The 23131-nt window shown below is 40.5% G+C and overlaps 2 protein-coding genes across 2 annotated transcripts; one reads left to right on the top strand and one right to left on the bottom strand.

Moving 5' to 3' along the window:
* Window positions 1-1825: 1825 nt before the first annotated feature.
* On the bottom strand, window positions 1826-9913 carry cog2 (component of oligomeric golgi complex 2). Its single transcript, XM_015944821.3, has 18 exons — window positions 9730-9913; window positions 9136-9297; window positions 8754-8819; window positions 8592-8672; window positions 8265-8368; window positions 7931-8039; window positions 7553-7732; window positions 6838-6962; window positions 5839-5965; window positions 5620-5756; window positions 4314-4375; window positions 4084-4235; window positions 3807-3983; window positions 3333-3405; window positions 2946-3088; window positions 2608-2747; window positions 2336-2519; window positions 1826-2255 (listed from the first exon to the last, which is right to left on the bottom strand). The coding sequence occupies exons 1-18, from the start codon at window positions 9784-9786 to the stop codon at window positions 2157-2159; spliced, it is 2178 nt and encodes a 725-aa protein (XP_015800307.3). The 5' UTR covers window positions 9787-9913; the 3' UTR covers window positions 1826-2156.
* A 523-nt stretch (window positions 9914-10436) lies between these two features.
* On the top strand, window positions 10437-21774 carry LOC107375968 (THAP domain-containing protein 6). Its single transcript, XM_015944820.3, has 5 exons — window positions 10437-10803; window positions 10978-11173; window positions 11279-11386; window positions 11468-11672; window positions 19629-21774. Exons 1-5 carry the CDS (start codon window positions 10724-10726, stop codon window positions 19730-19732), a joined length of 693 nt encoding a protein of 230 aa, XP_015800306.3. The 5' UTR covers window positions 10437-10723; the 3' UTR covers window positions 19733-21774.
* The last annotated feature ends 1357 nt before the right edge of the window (window positions 21775-23131 follow it).

Raw genomic sequence — 23131 nt, 5'->3', positions numbered from 1 at the left:
TGAGATTATTCAGATGTTCAGCTGTTATTTAAGGAGATAAAAAGGGAGTGAAAATGTAAATGAAATGATTCATTTGATCTATTTAAATAGATTTGAAAAGTTGAAATTATTTTTATACTTTTAGTACATTTAAAGGTAGTAAAATGACACATAAAGCGGCGCCAGCAAACCTGGCAATGATTCGTATTGATACAGGTCCATGTAAGGTCCAGGCTTCACCTACCAGTAGTTATACTGACTCTGGTCAATTACAAAACTACTTAAAAGCTCTTTTAAAAGATAAAATCCACAAAATATTTTTGTTTTAGGTTTTCTCTCACCCATTATTACTTTCACCAAAACTTAACTGACCAAAATAAATATTACTTTTTTAGAACCGTGTGTATTTTTGTTACTGAAAATCAACTATCTTCAGTCTGATGAGACACTTTAGAGAAGATTCACTGAGAAACCATCTTTTACTTATGTCAGATTATATTTGGTCACTCTGAGTTTATTATGCAGGCTGGATGTGAAAATAGTCTTCTACCCTTATTTCATACTACCTTCTGATAGAAAATAGATTAAAAAAACACTCGACTGAGAAAAGCCTGACAGATCTACGTCACACTGTCACTTAACATTCATGGACTCGCCCATCTTGACTCGCGACGGGGAATGCTGTTGTTGGTTAAACGTCCAGGAAACAGCAGAAAACGTCTTGGCTATTAGAAGCAAACTTAGCATTCGCAACTCCACCACAGAGCAGAACTCCTCCAGGCTTGTGTTATTTGTGAAGATAAAACATCAGTGTTGCAGAGCAAATAGTCCTTGGTGGAGTTGTGTTGCTGTAAGCCAAATAGAGGCGAGATGTGTGAATATCAGGAATTAAGGCTAAATTCTGTCATCTGAAGCCACTTTCTACTCCACCTGACCTCTACGTACTCAGGCGACTTTTCTATCCTCCAGAAAACAACTTATTATGGCAGGGGTGTCAAATATGCGGCCCGCGGGCCGGATCTGGCCCACAAGCAGGTTAAATCCGGCCCGCGAGATGGTTGTGTAAACTTTACAATGTAGAGTGAAAATAAACTTATATTTGTGAGAAAGTTTTCTCTGTAATGAGTATAAATAAAACAAAGCTGCGCTCAAGGCTCACACAAGAACTTGAATCACATCCTGAAGTTGGCCGCCACTCAGGATGTGACTCCTGATATTGATGTGCTGGTGAAAGCTAAAAGATGTAAAGTAAAATGAGTCAAATATATTTTAAGTGCTACATGAAACTGATCTAGCCATGTGATCTGTAAGCTCTTTGAATCACTAAGGAATGTTTTTTTATTTAAATTTATTGATTTTTTTTTTTTTTTTTTTTTCAAATTTTCAAGTACACTTCAGGTGTTGTACTTGTACTATTTTGGATACACTGTCCTCAGGCTCCAGCCTTGTTTGATATTGATTGTATTAAAACAAAGAAAACAATCTGAAGTTGTTTTTAATTTACCGGTCCGGACCACTTGGGACAAGATTTCCCTCAATGTGGCCCCTGAGCTGAAATGAGTTTGACACCCCTGTATTAAGGCATTGCTAGACCACTGCAGATGTACTAAAAATATGAGTAAATCTGACCTTTAAAGAGAGTTTCAGCTTCAATATGAGTCAAGAATAAAACATGTCATGTAAACAAATGGTTAACAAATATTCAATCTCTCAATTCAAACACACTCAGTCAAATATAACCAAAAGCCCTTCCGTTTATTCATAATCTCACTGTGTTAATTTCTCAATTAAATGTCATAATTATTAATATAATATTTAATCTGAAATGAAACAAATTAGACAAATATTCTCAGGCTGATTTTTCCCTTTATAAATAAAAATTGAACCTCTTACTACAGAACATTCAGACCCAACTGATTATTGGTACAACAGTTTGTACAAAGTGGTGCATATTACTACACAGTAGTATATGATGCCACAGAGTCCCTCAGCACTTTGTGTAATATTTGTGTGACTCTGAGGTTTGCAGAATGGCTTCAGGATCTCAGTTCTCTTCCCTCTTCGTCTCAACCTGGGACATCCTTCTTTCTGCATAACCTGGGACAAATGTTTGCCACACAAGTCTGCAGCGGAGCACATAACATTCAGAGGTTAAAAGTCACTTTAGAGTCAGTATTCTACTGATTTTGTTCTGCCAGGTCTCTGGCCTCCTTCACGAGATCCATCAGGGTGGAAAACATGGTGATGTCACTCGGCTGAAGGCCCATTTTCTGGATCTGAGACACACAGCAGCAGGGTTAGACCATAGTTTATGTATCTCAGGTGGTTTCTGTTCATGCACTGAAACATCACGTACCTGTTCACCTAAATATTCCACATCCAGTGCCAGCTGCAGACGAATCTTGCCGTCGTCCGACGGCCCACCGTTCCCTCCTGTTGTGGTAGTTGCTGATGCACCCTTCCTGGCTTGCTTTAAACGCTTCAGACTCTCCTCCATCTTCCTCACTGAGCTCAGGACTTCAGAGATGGTCTCATAGTATCTGAACAGCAGATGAAAAATGAACATTTTAAAGTGCTTTCATTCCGTTTTGATCTACTTTTTTAAATAGATGTGCAACATAAGCTTACTTCTGTGTGCATTCAGCAAGTGCAACTCGCAGCCATTCTTGTGCCATCTGGGGGGTGACGGACCCCGTGGAGTCAGTCAGAACCTGATGCAACGGCTGTAAGGCGTTTTCCATGTAAGCTGATGCCCGCACGGGCACATCCTTCACAAAGATTAAATGATGTCAGTTGTTTGTTCGAACTTTAAACTACTTTATTTATTGAATTAACTAATAACACCATCAGTCTTGCCTGGATGACCCCCTTCAAGCCCAAATAGACTGTTCTCCTTCAAAACAATTAGTCCAAAACATGTGGGACAACATTTCTCCATAAGAACCAGGGCAAACATATCAGCTTACTTTATTTGTCCTGCGGTAGAGACGAGGGACCTCGGAGGCACTCTTCAGGAAGCGGCAGCAGCGTTCAGTTAGATGCAGCGTCATCCTGCTGTTCAGCGAAGGAATACTGCTGGACAGGCAAGCCCGAGAGTCCGCGAGAGCATCTGAGAAACAAAAACGGGCTCGTAAATAAGCAAATACATGCTGTTTACTTGTGATGAAGCAATGAAATAGGTCATATTTTACAAACAAGTGATATTTTACTGAATAAAAAAATGGCACTTTAGATGACCTGACATCCAAAACAGAATATTCAATACTTTATAAAGATCAAGAAATTCTAGTTATTCTTCATTTTTTATTATTTACATGGATTGTGTATGATGAGACCAGCCATGGACAGCTCACCTTCTATAACAGCAAAGTTTTTGAATCCAATGGCTTCTAGCCGCTGCCTGATCATCGCCGACAACTCTGGGATCTGAGGAGGAAAACGACTGAGTATGGGAACGATAGAGGAGTGCAGAAGCTAAAAGCTACTATGTGATATGATTTTTATATGTACTGCAAAAGTTTGAAACTCAAAGAAAATTACAAGTAGAAGTGTATTTTGCAGTTAGTTCGTGAAAAGCCCGTGTTGAAAAAAAGACTGAACACATTTTGTAAGCAATCATATCAAACCCAAGCTACGGAGGTCATCCATAAATCCATGTGGAATCATGCATGAAATGTGCAAAAATGACATCTCTGTCATTTATACTGTAAGCTGTGTGCTGCTTGTAAAAACTCAAGTGAGTTAGCACTAGAGCTGCTGCAGACTACTGCAGGTGATGTCTCTCTCTCTGACCAATAAGCAGTCTGCGAGTGTGTGCGCATGCGCACCTGCTCCTGCAGCTTCTGGACGTCGGCTGCTATGTAAACCAGCTGTTTGGTGGACAGAAAGGCAGGACCCCCACTCTCACTGCCTCCCTCCTCCACTGATGTTCGACTAGATGTGGAAGAGGCTGAGCTCGGCAGAGGCCTGACTGGCTCCTTTGGTACCTCAGTCTTTGTCAACACCTGCGCAGACACAGACCAAAATGAGAAACGACAGCAAGATATCAGCTAGCAGTTCATTGGTCTGTTTAGAACAGCTTTTATCTTTAGAATTCAAGCTTACCTCAACTAGAAACTTGGCGTATCGAGAGTATTGCTGCAGTGTCAGTTTCCAGAAGCGATGTGCCAGAGGTGACAGGTACACACCATTTGACCAGCACCTCACTAGACAGGACCACAGCACCTCAGAGACCTGCAGGCGGTACGAGCTACCGGCTGGATATGAACAAATATTAAAACATTAATACGTTTTTCAGTTCATACAGAAATGGGCATTAGAGGATAAATTCTTACCTGGTGCTGCTTCTAATCCATCATTTATGGTGTTCTCCAAGCGTCCAGCTATTTCCTTGTACCTGAAAAGCGATGAGAGTCATGCATTACCATGTGTTAGGGGTAGAGAGAGAGAGAAAGAGAGAGAGACAGACGGAGAGAGGGACAGAGAGAGAGACAGAGAGAGAGACAGAGAGAGAGACAGAGAGAGAGAGAGAGAGAGAGAGAGAGAGAGAGAGAGAGAGAGAGAGAGAGAGACGGAGAGAGGGACAGAGAGAGAGACAGAGAGAGAGACAGAGAGAGACAGAGAGAGAGAGAGAGAGAGAGAGAGAGAGAGAGAGAGAGAGAGAGAGAGAGAGAGAGAGAGAGTGAGTGTGCGTGTGCTGGAGGAGGCTGACAGACAGACAGAGGTCATTCTCTTCAGGTCTAGTCACATTTAAGAGCTATAATTACCTGAACGTTGACACACAACCACAATTTACATTTGGCTTCAGTCATCATCCTTCATAAAACTCACGGCCATAAGCAATTTCCCAGGTTCCAGTAAACCTGGGCTTTGCTCAAGTCGTGAGCATCTGCCAAGTCATCTTTATCTACAGAAAAACTCTTGAAAACTCAAACACTCGATTCCACACCGAAAACAAAAGAACACACAGTGCAGAAAATCTGCTTTTACTGATATCGGGCTCAAATAATATTTGTATAACTGTATGCTAATAAGTACTTTTTCTTTTTTACAAATAGAAAATAGATTATGCCACAGTAAAATAAAAGATCTTGAGAGATTTTTAAAAAATACCCGGACTTCTAAACTGCTATTGAGACGTGCATTTAACTATTTTGCTAGCATAATCATAAGCTAGCATGGTTTAAAGGGGGACAAACTGTAACTTTAGGCTAATCTAGGGCTGGGTGATTTGGCCTAAAACCAATATCACAGTATATTGAGGATTTCATCTCGGTAAATCCACGATAACTACATGTGTGCAGAATCAAACGTTGTCCACTAGATGGGGCTCTCACGTGTATTACTTTGAGTCACGTTGTCATGTTACTTGATGCGGTACAGCTTCTTAAAAGGGACATGAACATGGCTAGCCTAAACACATCTTTTCTTCTTCTTTTTTTAAATTATCAAATTTATTGACATGGGAAAAAACGATATTGGTTAGAGTCCGAAATTTTGACAACAAGAAATGTTCTATTTATTGCCCAGCCCTAGGCCGATCTTACTTAACTCTAATATTCATTAGATGGATGAACAACACATTTTTCAATCAAACATACCTAGTATGAAAATTTTTAAACAAACGAAGGTAAAATTCACCGTAGCTGAAAGTAGACGGGCAGGTTCCACTTGTTGAAACTCGTATATGAAGGGTGAACCCGGAGTCTCTTCACACTGGCCTGAGAGCTGCACTGTCGCTCAAACCGCCGTACAAACTCCACACTAACGCTGTAACGCTGAAACATCAATAACAACATACAAGCCTCGTTAAAACAACAGGATTTTTTACAACTTTTGCATGAGAATCTCAGTACACACCTCATAGAATATATCAGGGTTTCCTGGGTTGAAGATGTAGGCCAGCCGTTCCTCTATTCCTCTGATCATCTCAGGCCACACGGAGTTCACCAGAAAATCATAACCTGGAACTGTGTCCGCTTTGTCACTGAGGGGAAAAAAGCAAAAGAAAATAAATAATGAAAGAGCTTACAGAAGCGTAGTGAATTAACTTGACTAAAAATTGTTTTTCTGAATTCAAGTTATAATTTTTACAAAAATAAGATTTCCTCCCGTTCCTCATGTGACTGTGCAAATTCGACAAACTTAATGATCCTATAAGTGAAGTTTATACTGCTTTCACGTCTGGGTCAGTACGGTATGGGCTGGATCCCTTTTGCGGTTTCACATCTGGGTCATATGTGGGTTTTCCATTCTGAGGTGACTATTAAAGAACTCTTACTCAGCGGTCCGACTGGGACCAAGGTGACACTATTGACTGATTGGCCGGCTGAAATTCACGCCTGTCGCCTCTGACTGGAGGGTATAATCAGCCAGCAGGGGCTTCCCGCATGCACGATTCATTATCAGTCTGGATGCTGTGGTGTAAACACCTCTCTGTCTGCAGCATGGAGCTCCCGATCCACTGTGGCGGCAGACTGCTGCTCAGTGGGACAAGAAAGGAGGGAGCAGGGAGAAGCAGCCGTGACCACAGCTGCAGCAGTGGTGGACAGAGTGTTACGAGGATGCACAGCAGTTTCAGTAAGAAAACAGAGAGCAAATGAATAAAATAATGTGGTTCAGAGTCTCCAAAAGCAACAGAGCCTGCCTTTGTTTATCTTAAGGAAAACACCAGAGTTTTCCACGCGCCTTTTGCACAGCCCACGTTATCGGGTATTTCCACATTCCTGAGAAGTCTGTGGGAACCATAATGTGAACAAAAAAACATCCGTACAAGCCTGGCCTGACACGAGCCAGCCCCGATAGTACTGACCCAGAAACAAAGTGAAATTGAGTTTTATTCAACAGGCAGGTAAATACCTGGATATGGCTCCTCCAGTCACTTCTCTGAGCAGCCTACAATGGTGAGGAACAAACTCCAGCAGTCTGGTGTACATCATCTGGAGACCATTTGGATTGGACTTCACCACTTCTTCAACTATCACCTGAAAATAATAAATAAATAAATAAATGAGGACAGTTTTATTCATATTACTAGAATGGTAAACTCAGTCATTTAAATAACCATCTTTAGGAGCAAACCTTCATCCAGATATTGAAAAAAAAAAAAAACAAAAAAAAAACATTACAATATGGGAAAAAAATTAGTGACGCACTGATAAGACATTTTTTGGCTGATACCGATATCAAGATCACTGTTGTGGCCAATAACGATATTTGCCGATAGCGCTATACTGACATTAATACTTCTAAAATCAGCAATTTTGCATAAAATAAAAATTATTAAAGTCGAACTTACATTATTATGTACACACAACACACATTTACGCTTCTCAGATGATTACATTCACTGTTCACATGACTAAACAATTACACATCACCCCTCTCACTCTCTGAAATAGGGCAAACTAATTGAGACAAGACGGAAAAAATATTGGTTATTAATGTTGGCCCTGTTTTATTTATCGGACCGATACCGATATGTTAAAAAATGACTAACAATGGCGGATACCGATATTGATGCCATCCCTAAAAATAAATTCTATCTGAATAAAACAATGTTAGGCACGTTTACCTGGTCCATGTAGGGTTTGACGAGCACCTGTCCCACCAGGGCTTCAGCATCTCGAGTTTTGTCGATGGTGGCGTAGGTCCTCAGGCAGTGACGCACCATGTCCACGTTGGACATCTGCAGGCCCTCAATCAACAGGCCCTCCAGAGACTGCTGCAGCATGGAGGTGATCCCCGCAATACGCTGTCAGAGCAAATCAAACATGTTCAAGTGTTTCGGAAGCCCTGATACTCTTTACCTCCTCACTAAAAACAACAGCATAGCAGCTGATTATCAGATAACTATGACAGATCGATAGAAAGCAGGAAGTTGTTTGATTGACTGGCTGAGAGGCACAAGATTCATCAGCAGTCTGTCCAGCAGAGTTTTTTTAACACTTACAGGTCTGATTTTGTCCAGGAGGGGCATGCCTTTGCTTTGTACTGCATGGAATTGCAGCTGGTTGAATTCTGTAGCAATCCTCTCCAGGATATGACCTTCCAACAAGGGGCTGCACACAGACACAGATGTGCTCAGTCACACAGACATGAAGGAGCATGGAAAAAAGGGTGAAGAACACAAAACAACTGCATGGACTGTTTCTGGCTACTCATTGACACACACACACACACTGCTCTCACTATTTTAAACAAATGAAAAAATTAAAATGCTATATTTGTTCACATTTGCAACTCAAATCTACTGACGGATACCGGTAGTTTTACTGGTATCTCACCTGCCGATTTCCAGAGAATTTGAATCCTTGGAGTTCTGTGAATGGAGGATTTTTTCAATCTTCTCCACGGAGCGCACCACCTGGATCAGCCTCAGCACACACACCTGATGAATATTGTTAGAGACAGGAAAATTAATTTTAAATAAGACCAAATTCTAAATAAATCAAACACATATACAAGTAATAATACTATTAAAATATTCAAAACATGACTCATGATATATTGTGCAATATGTCCTAGACCTATGCTAGGTATTATTAGTAGAGATGATAATGACCAATACAAAATAAATGATAATTTAAGTCAAACAGGATGGGGATTCAAACCTTCTTCTTCTGCAGGTCTTCCTGTTTGGACAGCTGGTTGTCAATAGCTTGGATCACTTCACTTACACAAGACCGCAGACTCTTCCGTAAAAGAACAGAAACATGCTTGAACACACTGTGCAGCTCTAGATCAAATATTCTTTATTTATTAAGGACAAGTACCATAACTTCCTCTCGCAGTTGTCCCAGAGGAACTGAAAGCTGATTTAGAGCTTTGTCCATCCCCACCTGAAATTATGAAAGATCAGATTAGAAGATATTTAAAAATACCAATCTACTGTAAAACTTACTGTAAAAAAATAACAAGCTTTAAAGCACAGTCTGACAGTGACAGCAAAAAAATAATAATCTTCATTTATGCTTGATTGAATTGTTTAAACAATTAAAACAGCTTATCAACAACAATTTCTTGAGTAAAATGTTCTTTCTTCGATTGACCTATATTACTTTCCAATTACTCATATTTTCTTTAAAACGGGCATTCTTCTCCTTATCTGCCTGAAACTGTGAGTCAAAATGTGGATAGCTTCAAATAACCACTGACCAGGTTGGTGGAGAGGTTGACAAAATCCGCATAGTCCTTGTTGATGAGCTCCACCATGGCTGTTTTGAGCAGCTTGTAGTACAGCTCTAGATCCTCTCTCATCTCCTCCAGCTGGACCTGCTTTCGACACTCAGTGACAAACTGGTCAACATCAAAATCTTCCTGCAAAGAGAGGAATTTTTGAAAAAATAACATCGTTGGAACATGTAAAGAAAACGAAATGGAACATGTAAAGAAAACGAAATAACATTTCTAAAAATGCAGTTACAGAAATGTATGAGCCAAAGGCCTTAGCCAGTACACTCTCTAACGTGTTTGAATATATTATTCTAAGAATATTTCAATATTACATTAAAATAATCTGTTTAGTAATGAGTACCGATTTATGCGCATTTGATTTGAAGACAACGACCAGTACTAACAATGATTAGTTTATAATCAGTTTTAATTGTGTGCTGCAAATAAAATTTTAATAACTTTAACATAGTAGATATGCGAATCAAACGTTTAAATGCAAGCTCACTGATATTCTAAAGGAGTAATGACACAAGCTAACGTTAGCTTCCTAAAATGACGCAAATTTAACAAACTCACCTTCATAAAAACATCCTTGTCGAAGCACAGAGAATCTGGTCCCTTTGGCAGATTCATTTTGGACGGTAAAATACAAGAAGTTGGAATATTTACAACATAAAGTGGCTAAATTTGAGTTATGGCTAGCTTACACAACCAAGCTTCCGCAAACATGGCATAAGACACCAACGAAGAAGAAACTCTGCACGACACGATTGTTGGGTAAGCTCATTTGTCATATAATTATTGGGTCAAAGTATTTAATCTAAAACTCTAAATGAACTTTCAGCAGTCTTGAATCGACAAAACTTCTAGAAAAAAAGCCCCTTTGCATTCGTATTAGTTAACATCATCTAGACATCCACAAATTGCAATCTGGACCTAAACATGTGTATGCTTGAAATAGGAAATGAATGCATGAAAGAATTAATAAGGAAAATAATTTGAAAGATCAGCTGACTGGGCGAAGAAATCTTCCTAATTTGCCAAATACTCGTTCTCGCCAATAAGAATTAAATTACAGATATCTGCAATCATAAATTATTATATGACAAGTTGAGGATTTTAAACATTATTGAGATATTTTGTTTTACAAATAAAATTTCAGACGGGGAACTTAATTTTTCAAGTAAGAACGTTTTATGACTTGTTTTTATAATGCAAATCTGAACGTTGACCAGCGTGTTCTTGATTATATGTAACAACGGCTTGCCAGATTCCCTGCTTTCCACGGGCTGGTATTTCGAGACCACGCAGCGCCAACACGAGAGGAAGTGCTGTTGCATCGATGTTTGGAGAGTTTACAAAAAACATTTACATTTGGCATGTTTTGTTCACTTTTTAACGACTATTTTACGTCTGTTACTCCTTTACATGCGCCTGAAGATGTATAAAACATAAATGCCTCGTTTGCTACTGAGTCGTACGTCTTCGTGCCCGCCATATTGGATAGGGCATCCATTTCAGCACCGTATGATTAAATCAGCTCTTTAGTTAACTTGATCATATTTGACAAATGCCCGTGTCTTGTGCAGCTTACGGCTGTAAGAACAGAAGGACACCTCTTAGCAAAGGCCAGGGGGTAACCTTTCACCAGTAAGTTGCTATTTGTTATATTTTTGTGTTCTCATTTGTTAACTGAGCTTGAGACAGTTATAAAAGTGATCTGACATGCTATGACTTAGATATGAAACTAAAATCATAATAGTGTATTTGATGCAATAACTGCAAAGTGTTAAAGAAGTGCTGATATGATTGTTTTATTTAAAGGTTTCCTAAAGATGTTACACTTAGGAAAGCTTGGATCTTAGCTGTTAGACGGAGGGACTTCAAGCCTTCTCGTAAAACAGTTCTCTGCAGCAGTCATTTCAAAGAAAAGGATTTTGACCGAACTGGACAAACTGTTCGATTGAGGGAAGCTGTGATCCCATCCATATTTGAATCATTTCCGGATCATCTAAAGAAGGTTGGCACACAAAAGATTATTTGCAAACATAACAAACATGCACTGAATCAGATAATTAATATTTCATTTATCTGTATTTTTCAACGTTTATTATTGAATTTGTAGGGTCCCATAAAAATCAGATCAACTAGGACATCACAGCGCACTCTTGAGCCAAGTAATGATCCCGTGCCTGTTTCTAAACCTCCAGAGCCTCAGAAGCCTTCAGCTTCTGTAAGTATATCAAAATTGCTTTTATCCACAACACTGTTAGAACAAGGAGTTTTATACTAAACAAATATTTCCTTTTCACAGGATCATCACTATGCTCTGGACCCTGGTCAAATTAAAATTAAGTTACGCGAGGCTCAAGCAAGAGTGGAGGAACTGGAACGCCAACTGAGAAATGCCAAGGATCGTGAGAGGAGGCAGAAACAAATTTTGAGGTCACTTCTTGATGATTTAAAAACTAAAGGGAAGATTTCAGAGGAACTACAGCTAAAGCTGCTCCAGGAGGCTGGTAAGTTTTCTTTATCAGCCAAAATGTTCTGCCCACACCATTGAAAGCAGTTGCCCATTTTTTGTAGCAGCATCCATAGCTATAAAAAATATACCTGTAAACAGGCGCGCAGATAGGGGAAAGGGGGGGATCTGTCTCCCCCAGATTCAGATCGACCCCGATCCGTCCCCCCCAACTAAGGCCAGAAAGAAAACAAAATCGGAGGTTAAGCGCTTGAAGCTCCTTTTTCCAATTACATTGAATGCAGCATGAGTAAACAGACAGACTCCAGAGGCACCAAAGTGGTTGCTGCTAGGATGCAGGATGAAGCAAAAAAGGCAAGCAACGATTACTGCGTATTTAAAAAAGACCAACAGTGTAAGTAGGCGGGACCGATCTGTCTGTTTATGCATGTTGGTTCTAGTTTCAGTGCATTGTTGTCAGTGTTGGGACTTACTCGTTATAAGCGCCAAAGCCTCATTGCTGACTACAAGTCTCATCTACAAATATGACCCCTCATGAAGTTACTACTTTACACCAGAAGATAGTGGAGATGTGTATCCTTCAGGCTGAGCAAAGTTTGGGAGTTTTTAGAGCTTGAAAAATGCCTCCCGCCGAGAGGCTCCCAGTCGGGGAGAGGAGGAGATGTGCGCAATGTGAAGAGCGCAAATATTAGATAAAACGTATAATTGCTGGAAGGTCTGGTCTTTGCTGACTGATCACTTTGTCTGGTAATGACTGACTCTGATTATGAAGCAGAATATTGACTCTGATGAAGAAATTCACTCATCCAGCCGGGAAGATTGACGCTGCTGCAGCATCAGACAGCTGGTGCTGCACGAGAGGTGTGTGGAGTTTACAAGCTCCACATATTGGGTTTGATGTTGGTTTAACCTTCTCTGGGACGTGATGGATGTAGAAATAATGGTAAAACACCGCAAACGTGACAGACGTAGCGACAATGTAAAAAAAAATTTAAAAAAGAAAGCCGTAAAAAGGGGCAGATGCCAATGCGTTATGTATGGAAGTCAAGTGTGCCATATAATCATGAAAAAGGTAAAATATAAAATTTAAAAAGAGATTTATATATTTATATATAAATTAAAACTTTCCAAATATAATGAAGATTTATAAATAACGTAAAAATACCAAGGAACATCTGTTGGTCAGGCTGAAAAGTTTGGGAACTACTGCTCTAAGTGATAAGTGAATTTCGTTTTTTTAATATATTTTATGTGCAGTTTTTTAGGGCTTTTATGTTTTCTGTAAAGATTGGTATGCTGAAAATCATTTAATGTGTTGCATAAAGCATGAGGTTTTGGTTTGTAATTGATTGGGAGAATAACAAATGACTGAATTAAATAGTGGGGCTCCTCTGTCAGTGCGCTCCAGCACAGCTGTGGCTACATCGTAGCTCATCACCAGCAGTGTGTGAATGTGTGTCTGAATGGATGAATGATACGCTGTAATGTAAAGTGCTTTGGAGTCCTTACTCTGAGAGGCGCTATACAAGTGCTGATCATTTATCATTTATAGTGTTGATCAGGCAGAGCTTTGTTGCCAGTTTTCCACTGCATAATGGCTTCAAACACGTATATAAAAGAGTTCGTTTTTACGTAAACCATTGGATGAAATTACACAAACTGACTGAGCTCTAGTTAAGGCGCTTGCAATAGTTTGTGTGTGTGTGTGTGTGTGTGTGTGTGTGTGTTTGGGGGAGGGTACATTGGAACTTTGTCCCCTCCAGTTTGAAAATCCTATCTGCACCCCTGCCTGTAAATGATAGAGAAAAATTGGTTTTCGCTGATATTACTGCTTAAAATCATAGCTGCCTTATAAGTAAAACACTTGTTGCTTCATTAAAATGCAAGTGTTATCCTTTGTGCGCTTTCCCGTCTCAACAGGGAGGACAACAACCTTCCTCAGACCACGCTGGTCTGTGTTATCAGTTATACTCCCATGGGACACAGAATGTTGACTGAATGCACCTTGTTTTGTATGAGGGAGTTGTGGCATTGTTTTTACTCCCTACGTTAAACAGCTTTCCACCTGAATGTCTACAGAGCAGTTTAGGAATGTGATGTGATGTGTGTGCATTGCTCGTGTGTGTAGTAAAAGCCCTGAGAGAACGGATGTTCTCTGAGACTGTGTGAACCAAGCTTATGGGTTTGTATGTTCATTGCTTCACTTTTCTCCCTTTGCAAAGAAAACTGAACAATAATATTGCTCTAATCCTCTGTGCGTTTGACTTCTCTTTAAGGTGACCTGGTTTCATAAAAAAATAACCCAACATTTTTGGTGCCGTGACCGACCGCACGGAGCCCGCCGTGGGAGGCTTTCTCCGGGGAGCCGACGGGGCGCACCGCTTTCCTCAAAGCCCAGGGGGCTGAATTGCTCCGCTGGCCGGCTGTTCTAGCTCCGCAGGATGTCTTCCGCCAACGGCTCTCGTGCGTTCAGATTCGGGGTGAACCGAACGCACAGGGGGGGAGGTGAGGAGGGCGGTATAAACGGTATACGGTAGAAATGATATTAATTTGGCCAACTGTAGAAATTTTGACTATATCGGCCTATCGCGGTAGCGCATGTTGATGACGTCATCAAGCGGCGTCTGTTGAGGATGAAAGCATGGAGCCTGTGGTGGAGGAGGAGGAGGTTCTCGTAAAGAAGACCGGGGCAACATCGGTCATTTGGACTTGGTTTGGCTTTAAGGAGTCGGATGTGGAGCAGAACAATATAATCTGCAAAGTATGCCGGAAGAAAGTATTAGCGAATAGAGGGAATACATCTAATTTGTTTTACCACCTCAAAACGAAGCATGTTGTGGAATACGAAGAAAGCCAAAAACTGCATCCTCAACAAACGCCCAGTCAGTCGAGCAGTAAGAAAAAAGGTGGTCTTACACACCAGCAGACGGATATTTTACAAGCATTTGCTAAAGGCACTCAGTATGAGAGAAATAATCAACGGTGGATTGATATTACAAATGCCATTACCACATACCTGTGTAAGGACATGGTGCCGTTTCTTACAGTGGAGAAAAGCGGCTTTCGGGACATGATTAAGACACTCGATCCACGTTACGAGGTACCGAGCCGCAAACACTTCAGCCAAACAGATGTGCCAAAATATCCAAAATTTTATTTTTATTAAAGAATGGTGTTACACATCTTAAATATTACTCGTAAAGCTTTTTGATTTTTGCACAATAAATTTTCTTATTATGGCATTTTATACTGTTTGAAGTGTTTATTCTGCTGCTGCAATGTATCTGGTATGTGGGTATGTTTAGAAACAGTCGATTTTGACTTATATACAAAAGAAAGTCATTTATCGCAGTATATACAATTACCGCACATTTTTCAAATTATGTCGCAATATAGATTTTAGGCTATATCGCCCACCCCTAGGAGTAAGTACCCTTTTTTATTTGGCAGTGTGATTTCGTTCTGCTATTCAGGCCCAAAGGACGCTTTGAGCCCCGACGGGTGTCGAGTATTTCCCTAGGTCCGGCTGTCCGGTTAATAAACTGTGTGAAACAAATGTGAAAGAAAAAAACAGTAAACCGGACGCTACCGGAAAAGGTTGTAAACAGAGCTGAATCGACGCATTCAGCTCAACCCCCTGCGGTCTCAGGTGTGGCGGTAATAATACAGAATAGCAGAACAAAGGGAAAAAGCCATACTAAAAGGTGTGATGTCAACGGCCTCACTCCTCGTTAAAGAGCAGTCGGATCATAACTCTAAATTTTACTATTTGGCTTGGCGCATACTCCTTTGCCACCGTGAAAGGAAGGTTTGACGGATTCTTTGGATGCTGTCTGCGTTGGAGTGCTTTGGAAATGCTTTACTCAGTACACAGAAAAGAATTGAAAAAGCATTAGAGATGCAGATTGCAAAGATTGATGGGGTCAGCCTGATGTCTTACGGGGTTGTAAAGGACGTGATGTGCAGATAAATTAAGGACAAATTAGGTTAATAAGTCACACTGTCGGTTCGATTAATAAGCATTTCTGTAAGGTGCTGTAAAGGTACAAAATTGAAATACGATCACAACTGATACTCAAAAGAAGGAAATTAAATTGATTCTAAAACAAGTCGCTTAACCCTGTAGAAAAAAGTAACGCCCAAAGCTAAAAGCTGAATGAACAATCAAATTAAAACGAAACAATCCAATTACATTCTCAAATTTTCTTGGTCTGTAAGTGTGTGGTTCTTGGCTTGGTGCTCTGGTCCGGTTTTTGGTTGCTGTTTTAAAGGGGAGTCGCTCTGTGTGTGTGTCAGGAAGTGCTTTTGAAGCTCAATCTGTTTGTGTGTGTGTGTGAAGGGAGAGTGTTAAACCACATGGCCGTGGTGGGGGACGAGTGAACCAAGGAGGTTATAATAGAGGTAAAGGCTCCAAAAGACCAGAAAACCGAACTAGCTGTGTGCATATCAATCTCCAGCCTGATCACTCCCGTTTCAGACAGGAGCCAAGAGACACAGCCGGCCCACTACGAGAGATATCCCAAACAAACGGTTACTACTGAGCTAGTAAGTTCTTATCAATTGAGGCCTGAAGGTTAAAGCTACAAAATAACGATGACAAATATAATTTGAACAGGTTCTTCAAATTGTGATTTATTTGTTTTGGTATCGAGCACAGCTGTTGATTGTTTTTTTCTTCATCTGAGACTCTCCGTGTGGGTTTATTTTTATTTTTACATTTTATGTGGAATGATTCCTGGGATGAAATTATCAGGATTGAGATTACCATCCGTAATAGCCAAACGTATGCAGCTCCACATGCTGTGATTTCCCTTCATCAAGTTGTTTCTGAACCTTTCTTATCTAATCGTATGGTTCATCATTATTTTTCTTGTTTTGAGGCTTACGATTTTTGTCGTGAATTGCTTGATTTGTACCGCATTGGCCCCTATGATTATAGAGGGTTGTAGAGATGATCGCCTCTCCTGGTTCTACCCGTTCCCTTTTCTTTAAGCCATGCTTCATGAAGCTTTCATAGCAAATGGGGGATGGTTATGAAAGTGGATAAAATGGTTTAAATTCTGGTATTAAAATAATTTGGATTATAAACTGTGTCACCTTTGGTGACCCAAATAAAACGAGGCATATATATTTGGTCCAAACGATAATCCAGACCTAATGACTGTTGTTTTGAATTTCATCTTCTTGTATTGTTGTTTTGTTTTCAATTCTTGGTTTTGAATCTTTTTCTTTGACGTTTAAAGGGGAGTTAATCTGATGACAAACCACACCCGGGTGAACATGAAACCAGTCTTGCAGTACCTGTTTGATTTCAAAACTGCATTTTGAGTATTCTAAAATGTTGTTTGTCATCACTTGAATCTTTCTGCCGTCCATATGTAAAAACTTGTTCAAACCTCCGATTAGTGGATCCTGTGATATGTTACATGTGATAAGTTATATGACACAGCAGATTAAAGCTGCTGTGGGTAATTTGCATTTATTAATTTAGGTCTTTTTATTCTATCAGCCATGAGGCTGAAGCAAAAATCTGGAAGGTTTTGGGAATTAATTGTTGAATGAAAATGTCAAACAAATAAAAGCAAAGGCCTTCAATTAAAAACAGAGTTTGCACGCTTGAAACTCAGTTGGCCAGTTGATGTGGTTTCCCGTCCCATTTTTGAATTGTAAACATCAACATTGGCTCTCACTACGCACACCTGCCACCTGTTCCCCTGATTACCTCCCTCTGTGTTTAAAACCCCTGTCTTGTCCTTCAGTGTTTGTCGGTTCATTGTATATGTCTGAGCTGTTCTGTGTCCTCCCGTGTTTTTGCCTGAGTCCTTGCTCCTGTTTTTGAAACTTCAGGCCCTGTCCACACGTAGCCGGGGATCTGCCAAAACGTAGATATTTTTCTACGTTTTGGCCTGTCATCCACACGAAAACGGATCTTTTTAAAAACTCCGGCCAAAGTGAAGATCTGCATTTTCTCCGTTTTGGGTGTCTGTGTGGACAGACAAAACCGGAGTTTTAAGGTCCGCAACGTCACTTTCCACGACAAAAAATGCTGACATCACGTGTGCGACCTGTGTTTACACTAGCCGACAGCATGGATGCCCTCAGAGCTGCGCTCGCTTTATCAATTGTCCAAGCGCTTTTTGCTTGTTTGTTTTTGCAAGCGGAATTACTGCTCCTTGCGGAAGACCACAGACGAAGGACGAGGTTAAGAACGGGGGACGTACTGCCGCCTACAGGTCTGGCATGTCCTTAACAACGTATTTATCTGGGTACGTGTGGACAGAGTTTCTTTTTAAAGCGAGGTGGTGTGGATGCAAGTTTTTGGAGGGGCGGATATTCGTTTTTAAATAAATCCGGCTACGTGTGGACTAGGCCTCAGTTTTTGTGTTTTTAACCGCTGGATTAAGCCTCACCTTAAAGAATAAGGAATTAATTTCATTAACTCCGCTCCTGTCTGCGTGATCTGGTGTTCTGCATCTTGGGTTCAAACCTCCTGCCCGTCAGCGTGACATTGAGACCAGGAAGAAGTTGAGAATGAATCTGTATGTGTGTCTGGCAAATGGAATTGTATGTAAATAAATTATTTCTTCTGGAAAAAGGGAACAGAAATTATGGGATATTTTTCTTCATTCTGCTCCTTTTCGTTCAAATTTGATTTTGTTTATATGTTCTATTTGTTTTTATTTTGATTCTTAAATACAATGGTTATACCAATGTAGAACTTTGTTACAAATCTAACTCTATCTATCTTCAAAATACTATCTATTGCAGGTGGATAGCTTTTTGGGTGACCATGGGTTGTTTTTCTTTGCATTATGTTGTTTACATCTTACACATCTTAAAGGCTGACTGTTGAAATTTCCTAACGAATAAGTCGTCTAAACAAATCTCCCTTACACTGAAGGTGTCCCGAACTTTGATTTAGTTTCCATGAGACTTCAGGGATGTTGAAACCCGTTCTTGTAGGTTGGTGAGCGCTTGCTGTTTTGACTAAATCCCTGCCTTGGAGTAGATCAGCTCCCACTTTCTTATCATGAGGACTGAACGACAGCCCATTAGACAGTCCTCTGCCCTTGACTCATCATCATCGTTCTGTTAATCGCTAGACAAGCATTATAAGGTGACACTTGTCTTACATGTCCCTTGGATTTGGTCAGTAGTGAGATGACCTGATAGCTGCTTTGTGGTGGTACAGATGAATCAGTCTTTTGTTTTATTTTTATCTATGTGTCATTTCTTTATTGTGTATATTTTTATGTGTTATTTTCTTTTGTTGTGGAAAGCCTTTAAACCCCTTTAGGGTGATGTGTATTTAAGGTCACCTCCAGTTGTTAGGTTTTTGATCACTCACTGTCTAATGAGTTTTATTTTCTGTTGATCTGTTGTTAATTCAAAGGTTGGACACAAAGAGATTGAATTATGAGGCCACTAGAGGTGATAGTTTTGGCCTAATGAGAGAGACTACGTAGGCTTTATGGTGCTTTTGTTTTGTTATTGATCGGGGAAGCTGATGGGTTGTTTCTTTTCACTACGGCTTCTCCTGTTGCTGTGATGTAAATCACTTTGTCTTTATTTTCAGTATCCTTTACATGGATTATGGTTTTATTTAGTTTCTTAGATTATGTGGGTTTATTTTAGTTTGGCTTATTTGGTTTTGGTTTTATGTACACTGTGCTGCAGGACTCTGCCCCCTGCTGGTAATAGTAATTGCCAGTCCCTGATTTTTTTTCTCCCCCTCACATGTGTGGGACCTGATTTTAGCATCGGGTGGGGCAATGTTTGTGTTTGTGTTTTGTTTCTGGCGAGCCCTAATTTACTTAATGCATCCACAGGGGGGTGATAACTGGGCTGATAACAGTTTCCCCACATTATTAATAAGTCATTGCATTATTAGTCTGCCTGGACGGAAGTACCTTAAATATTAGATGATTGTTGCTGAAAACAATTCAAAATCAACAGTGATCTCCCAGAATTTTCTTGTGCTTTATCGCCACAGGTCGTGAAACCAGGAGATTGGGTTCTGATGAAGGTGCTGAAGCGAAACAGATGGGGCAGCCAGAGGTCCATTCGAAGTACTCCTCATCTCTCCCACTGCTGTGAATGTTGCTGAGATACATCTACCCCAGTGAAAGATAAGATGAGAACGGCTTCACGCTTGCTGAGTTCACCACACTGTTGATGTTGGTGGTCGTACTCATGGCCCTGCACTTGGGCCGCCTCTCAGAACCTGATGGAACAACTGAGACAGCAGCATTTGAGGGGGAACTGGAACTGAAATGACAGATTGGGGCTCCCCCTGAGCCCACCTACATGACAACGTGACCTTCATCCACCTTGGCTGAAAGCCCCCTTGGAAACAACTACAACAGGATACAGCGAAGAAGAGACGCTGGGAAAGGATCAACCACTTCAAGCACCTGCACCCAAATCTCCAGACTGGTTTCACGGTCAAAGACCTGTAGGACCTTTTCGAGGACAAGATCAGCTCCCTGACATATGGACAACTGCCTCGGCACGCCCTGCTAACTTTTCCACCTCTACAAACAACCATCTTCTCGAGGTTTCTTCGCACTTTGGAATGGGAAGCCCTGCTGGATACATCTGGAAGTGCAGCATTTCTCTCAACCTCTACCTGCCCCGCAATTGGTGCAGCACCTGTAGCTTGGCTCGGCTGCAACCCTCCTCAGATCACAGAGGAAGGGGTCTCTCTGAAGACATCAGAGCTGAAGAAAAGAGAGTTTAAGCCTGTTGTGGCTTTCCGCCCATTCTCCAACCACAAAGGCCACACTCCACACTATGCGAAAGGACTCTTCTACAACATCTTTCCCCATCTTGGAACCGCAAGCCTGATGAAATGCATGAACGATGTTTGGTGGTCTCTGGAAACCATCACCCCCATCCTCGTTCCTGGCAGTTAATCCAGAAATATAAATAATAAGGACCATGTTAATGCAACACCATCCTGATCCACTGGATGGCTGCTTATACTGAGCCAGGATCCTCCGGAGGTTTCTTCCTGTTAAAAGGGAGTTTTCCTCTCCACTGTCGCTATATGCTTGCTTAGTATGAGGATTGCTGTAAAATCACTGACACTAGTCAGTGACTTGATGCAACTTGCTAGGTTCCTTATATAGGAAGCATCGTTCTTCTGATTGGCTTAATGAACTGACCTGAATTGGAATGTTTATTATGTGAAGTGCCTTGAGATGACTCTTGTCGTGATTTGGCGCTATATAAATAAAATTGAATTGAATTGATCTACGGAAGAGGACTCTGACTTCCAAACCTAATCTCCAACCACGAGTCCCAGTCCACGGACATGCCCTTTAATGAAGAACGCCTGGTTTACCTCAGCTCTGCCATAGTTAGAGATGCGTACAGTGATATTCCACCTTCAGTTTTCCTGCTTCACTGAAAGATTTGTCTGCACCGTGAAGCTTTAAACTAAAGTCGCCTGATGCTTTACTACACCGACCTGATGTTTTCTGGGTAATATATAGTTTGTTAAACCTTCCCAGTCTCCTTACAGAAACTGCCATAGGTCTTCGAGTTGTGCATCACAGTAAATATGTTTGGAATAGTTTTTAAGTTTGTAATTGTGTTGGTTTAGCTGATTCTATTTTCTATCTCTGTGTACTGCTGTAAGCAGTTGTGTTTGCCTTATTTGTGTTTATTATTTTATTTGTGCTTATTATGATTTTCTTTTTGCTGATTTTTGTATTGACAAATGATTGCAGCACCTCGTGCTGTGTAACTCTGAGCCTTTCACATCTGATCGTAGTGTTTATTACTTTGCTTATTGTTTTCTTGTTTTAATGCTTGTCTCATTTTGTTTTGGTTGGTTTGAGTCATTGCCCCTTATGGCTACTGAGATGATTACCTTTCTTGTTTTACCTTTATCTATTTGGTTTTGTGACATTGCATGCTGGTTCAGCAAGGCAAACTACAGTTATCTGCTCATTTTATATTTTCTTTTTATTTTCATCTTTTAAACTTTAATCATTTTCATGATTACTCACAGGTTTATAGGTTGCTACATATTTTGCAGCCATTTGGGGATCGCTAGCTATTTTTGTGATCTTTTTGTTGTCTGTCAAGTTTTCATTCTTATAGTTACATAAATATTTACCTTAATCACATTACCTTTTATTGTTGCTACTGTTTTTATTAAGCTGTCAGTTATATGGGATAAACTAGCATTTACAGGGAGGAATGATAGAGAAAAATTGGTTTTCGCTGACATTACTGCTTAAAAATAAAATACACTACTTGAATATTTAAAATATGGGCTTCAAATATACTATTAACTGGGGGTGTGCATTGGCATGAGCTCATGCCTAATTGTATGAATATCTGCTTGCTGGGTGATTGGGGCTTTCACGTTCGAGTCATACCAAAAATGGGACCCAATGTCTCCCTGTTTGACATTCAGCATTAAGGATTTGGATCGGGGGGTTAAACACCAAATAGTTCCCGAGTGAAGCCATGTCTGCAGCTCAGCACTCCCCCAGGGGATTGGTCAGTCACGGAGAACACATTTCACCACACATCATGTGATGACCAACTGGACTTTTTTCATCTTTAGAATAAGATATATATCACAATGCAGGGGAGACAATAGTCTGGAAATTCAGACGCAGTGCTCCTTTGACGGCTCTCGGTCGTGGGGCGGGTTCTATCGTTGTCTTTCAAACGGTCTCGGAATGCTACTGGACAACGAACAATGTGACATACTCACAGCAACGAATATCGGTCAAAGAAGCAGTCCGCTGTTGAAAAAGGTGAAAATACATCCTTATCCTAAGTAAAGGACTTAAATATCAATCAATCAAAGCTTTATTTATAAAGCGCCTTCCGCGACTGTCAGGAAGCCCAAGGCGCTGATTCTAATAAAGCCCTAGTCCAAAAAGGCCAAACTTTATGTAAAAGCCTTTTCAAATGAGCTGTCGCCATCTTGTTCCACTCTGTCACATCATCCTGCCCGAATTGCCCACAAAATCTAAAGAGCATTGTGATTAGCCCACCACTGTGGACCATTCACAGCGCTCTTATCGGTTTGAAATCCTGATAGAGAGCTGTGATTGGCCCATCAGAATGCTGCTAGGGTCTGCGAAGGTTCCACGGAGTGTTCCAAGACCAAACTTTAGAGAGCAAGAGTTTGGTCTTGTTCACTAGGCTATAGGCGAGATGATAGAAGGTATTGCAGTAATAAAAAGCCAGACTGTATTTTCCATTTTTAAGACTGAATTTAATTGGAAAACTCAAGCCAGACGCTTCCAAGACACATCCAGTGTTATCACGAGATCTCATTCTGTCAGAATGGAGGTGGTAAAATCTGCCAACTTGCAGTCTGAGTTTTAATTGCACCACACAAAAGACATGCAGTAAAGGTCTGCATGTAAGATTCTCAAAAACGTATATATAAATTGGGTTTCATAACACAAAATATCAGTGTATCAGAATTAACATTCATCTCAAGTACTGTTGAAGGCATTCAAA

Source organism: Nothobranchius furzeri, chromosome 12 (assembly GCF_043380555.1).
Source record: "Nothobranchius furzeri strain GRZ-AD chromosome 12, NfurGRZ-RIMD1, whole genome shotgun sequence".
Lineage (NCBI taxonomy): Eukaryota > Metazoa > Chordata > Actinopteri > Cyprinodontiformes > Nothobranchiidae > Nothobranchius > Nothobranchius furzeri.
The sequence above is the reverse complement of the archived record's forward strand: the minus strand, read 5'-3'. Positions and strand labels throughout refer to the sequence as shown.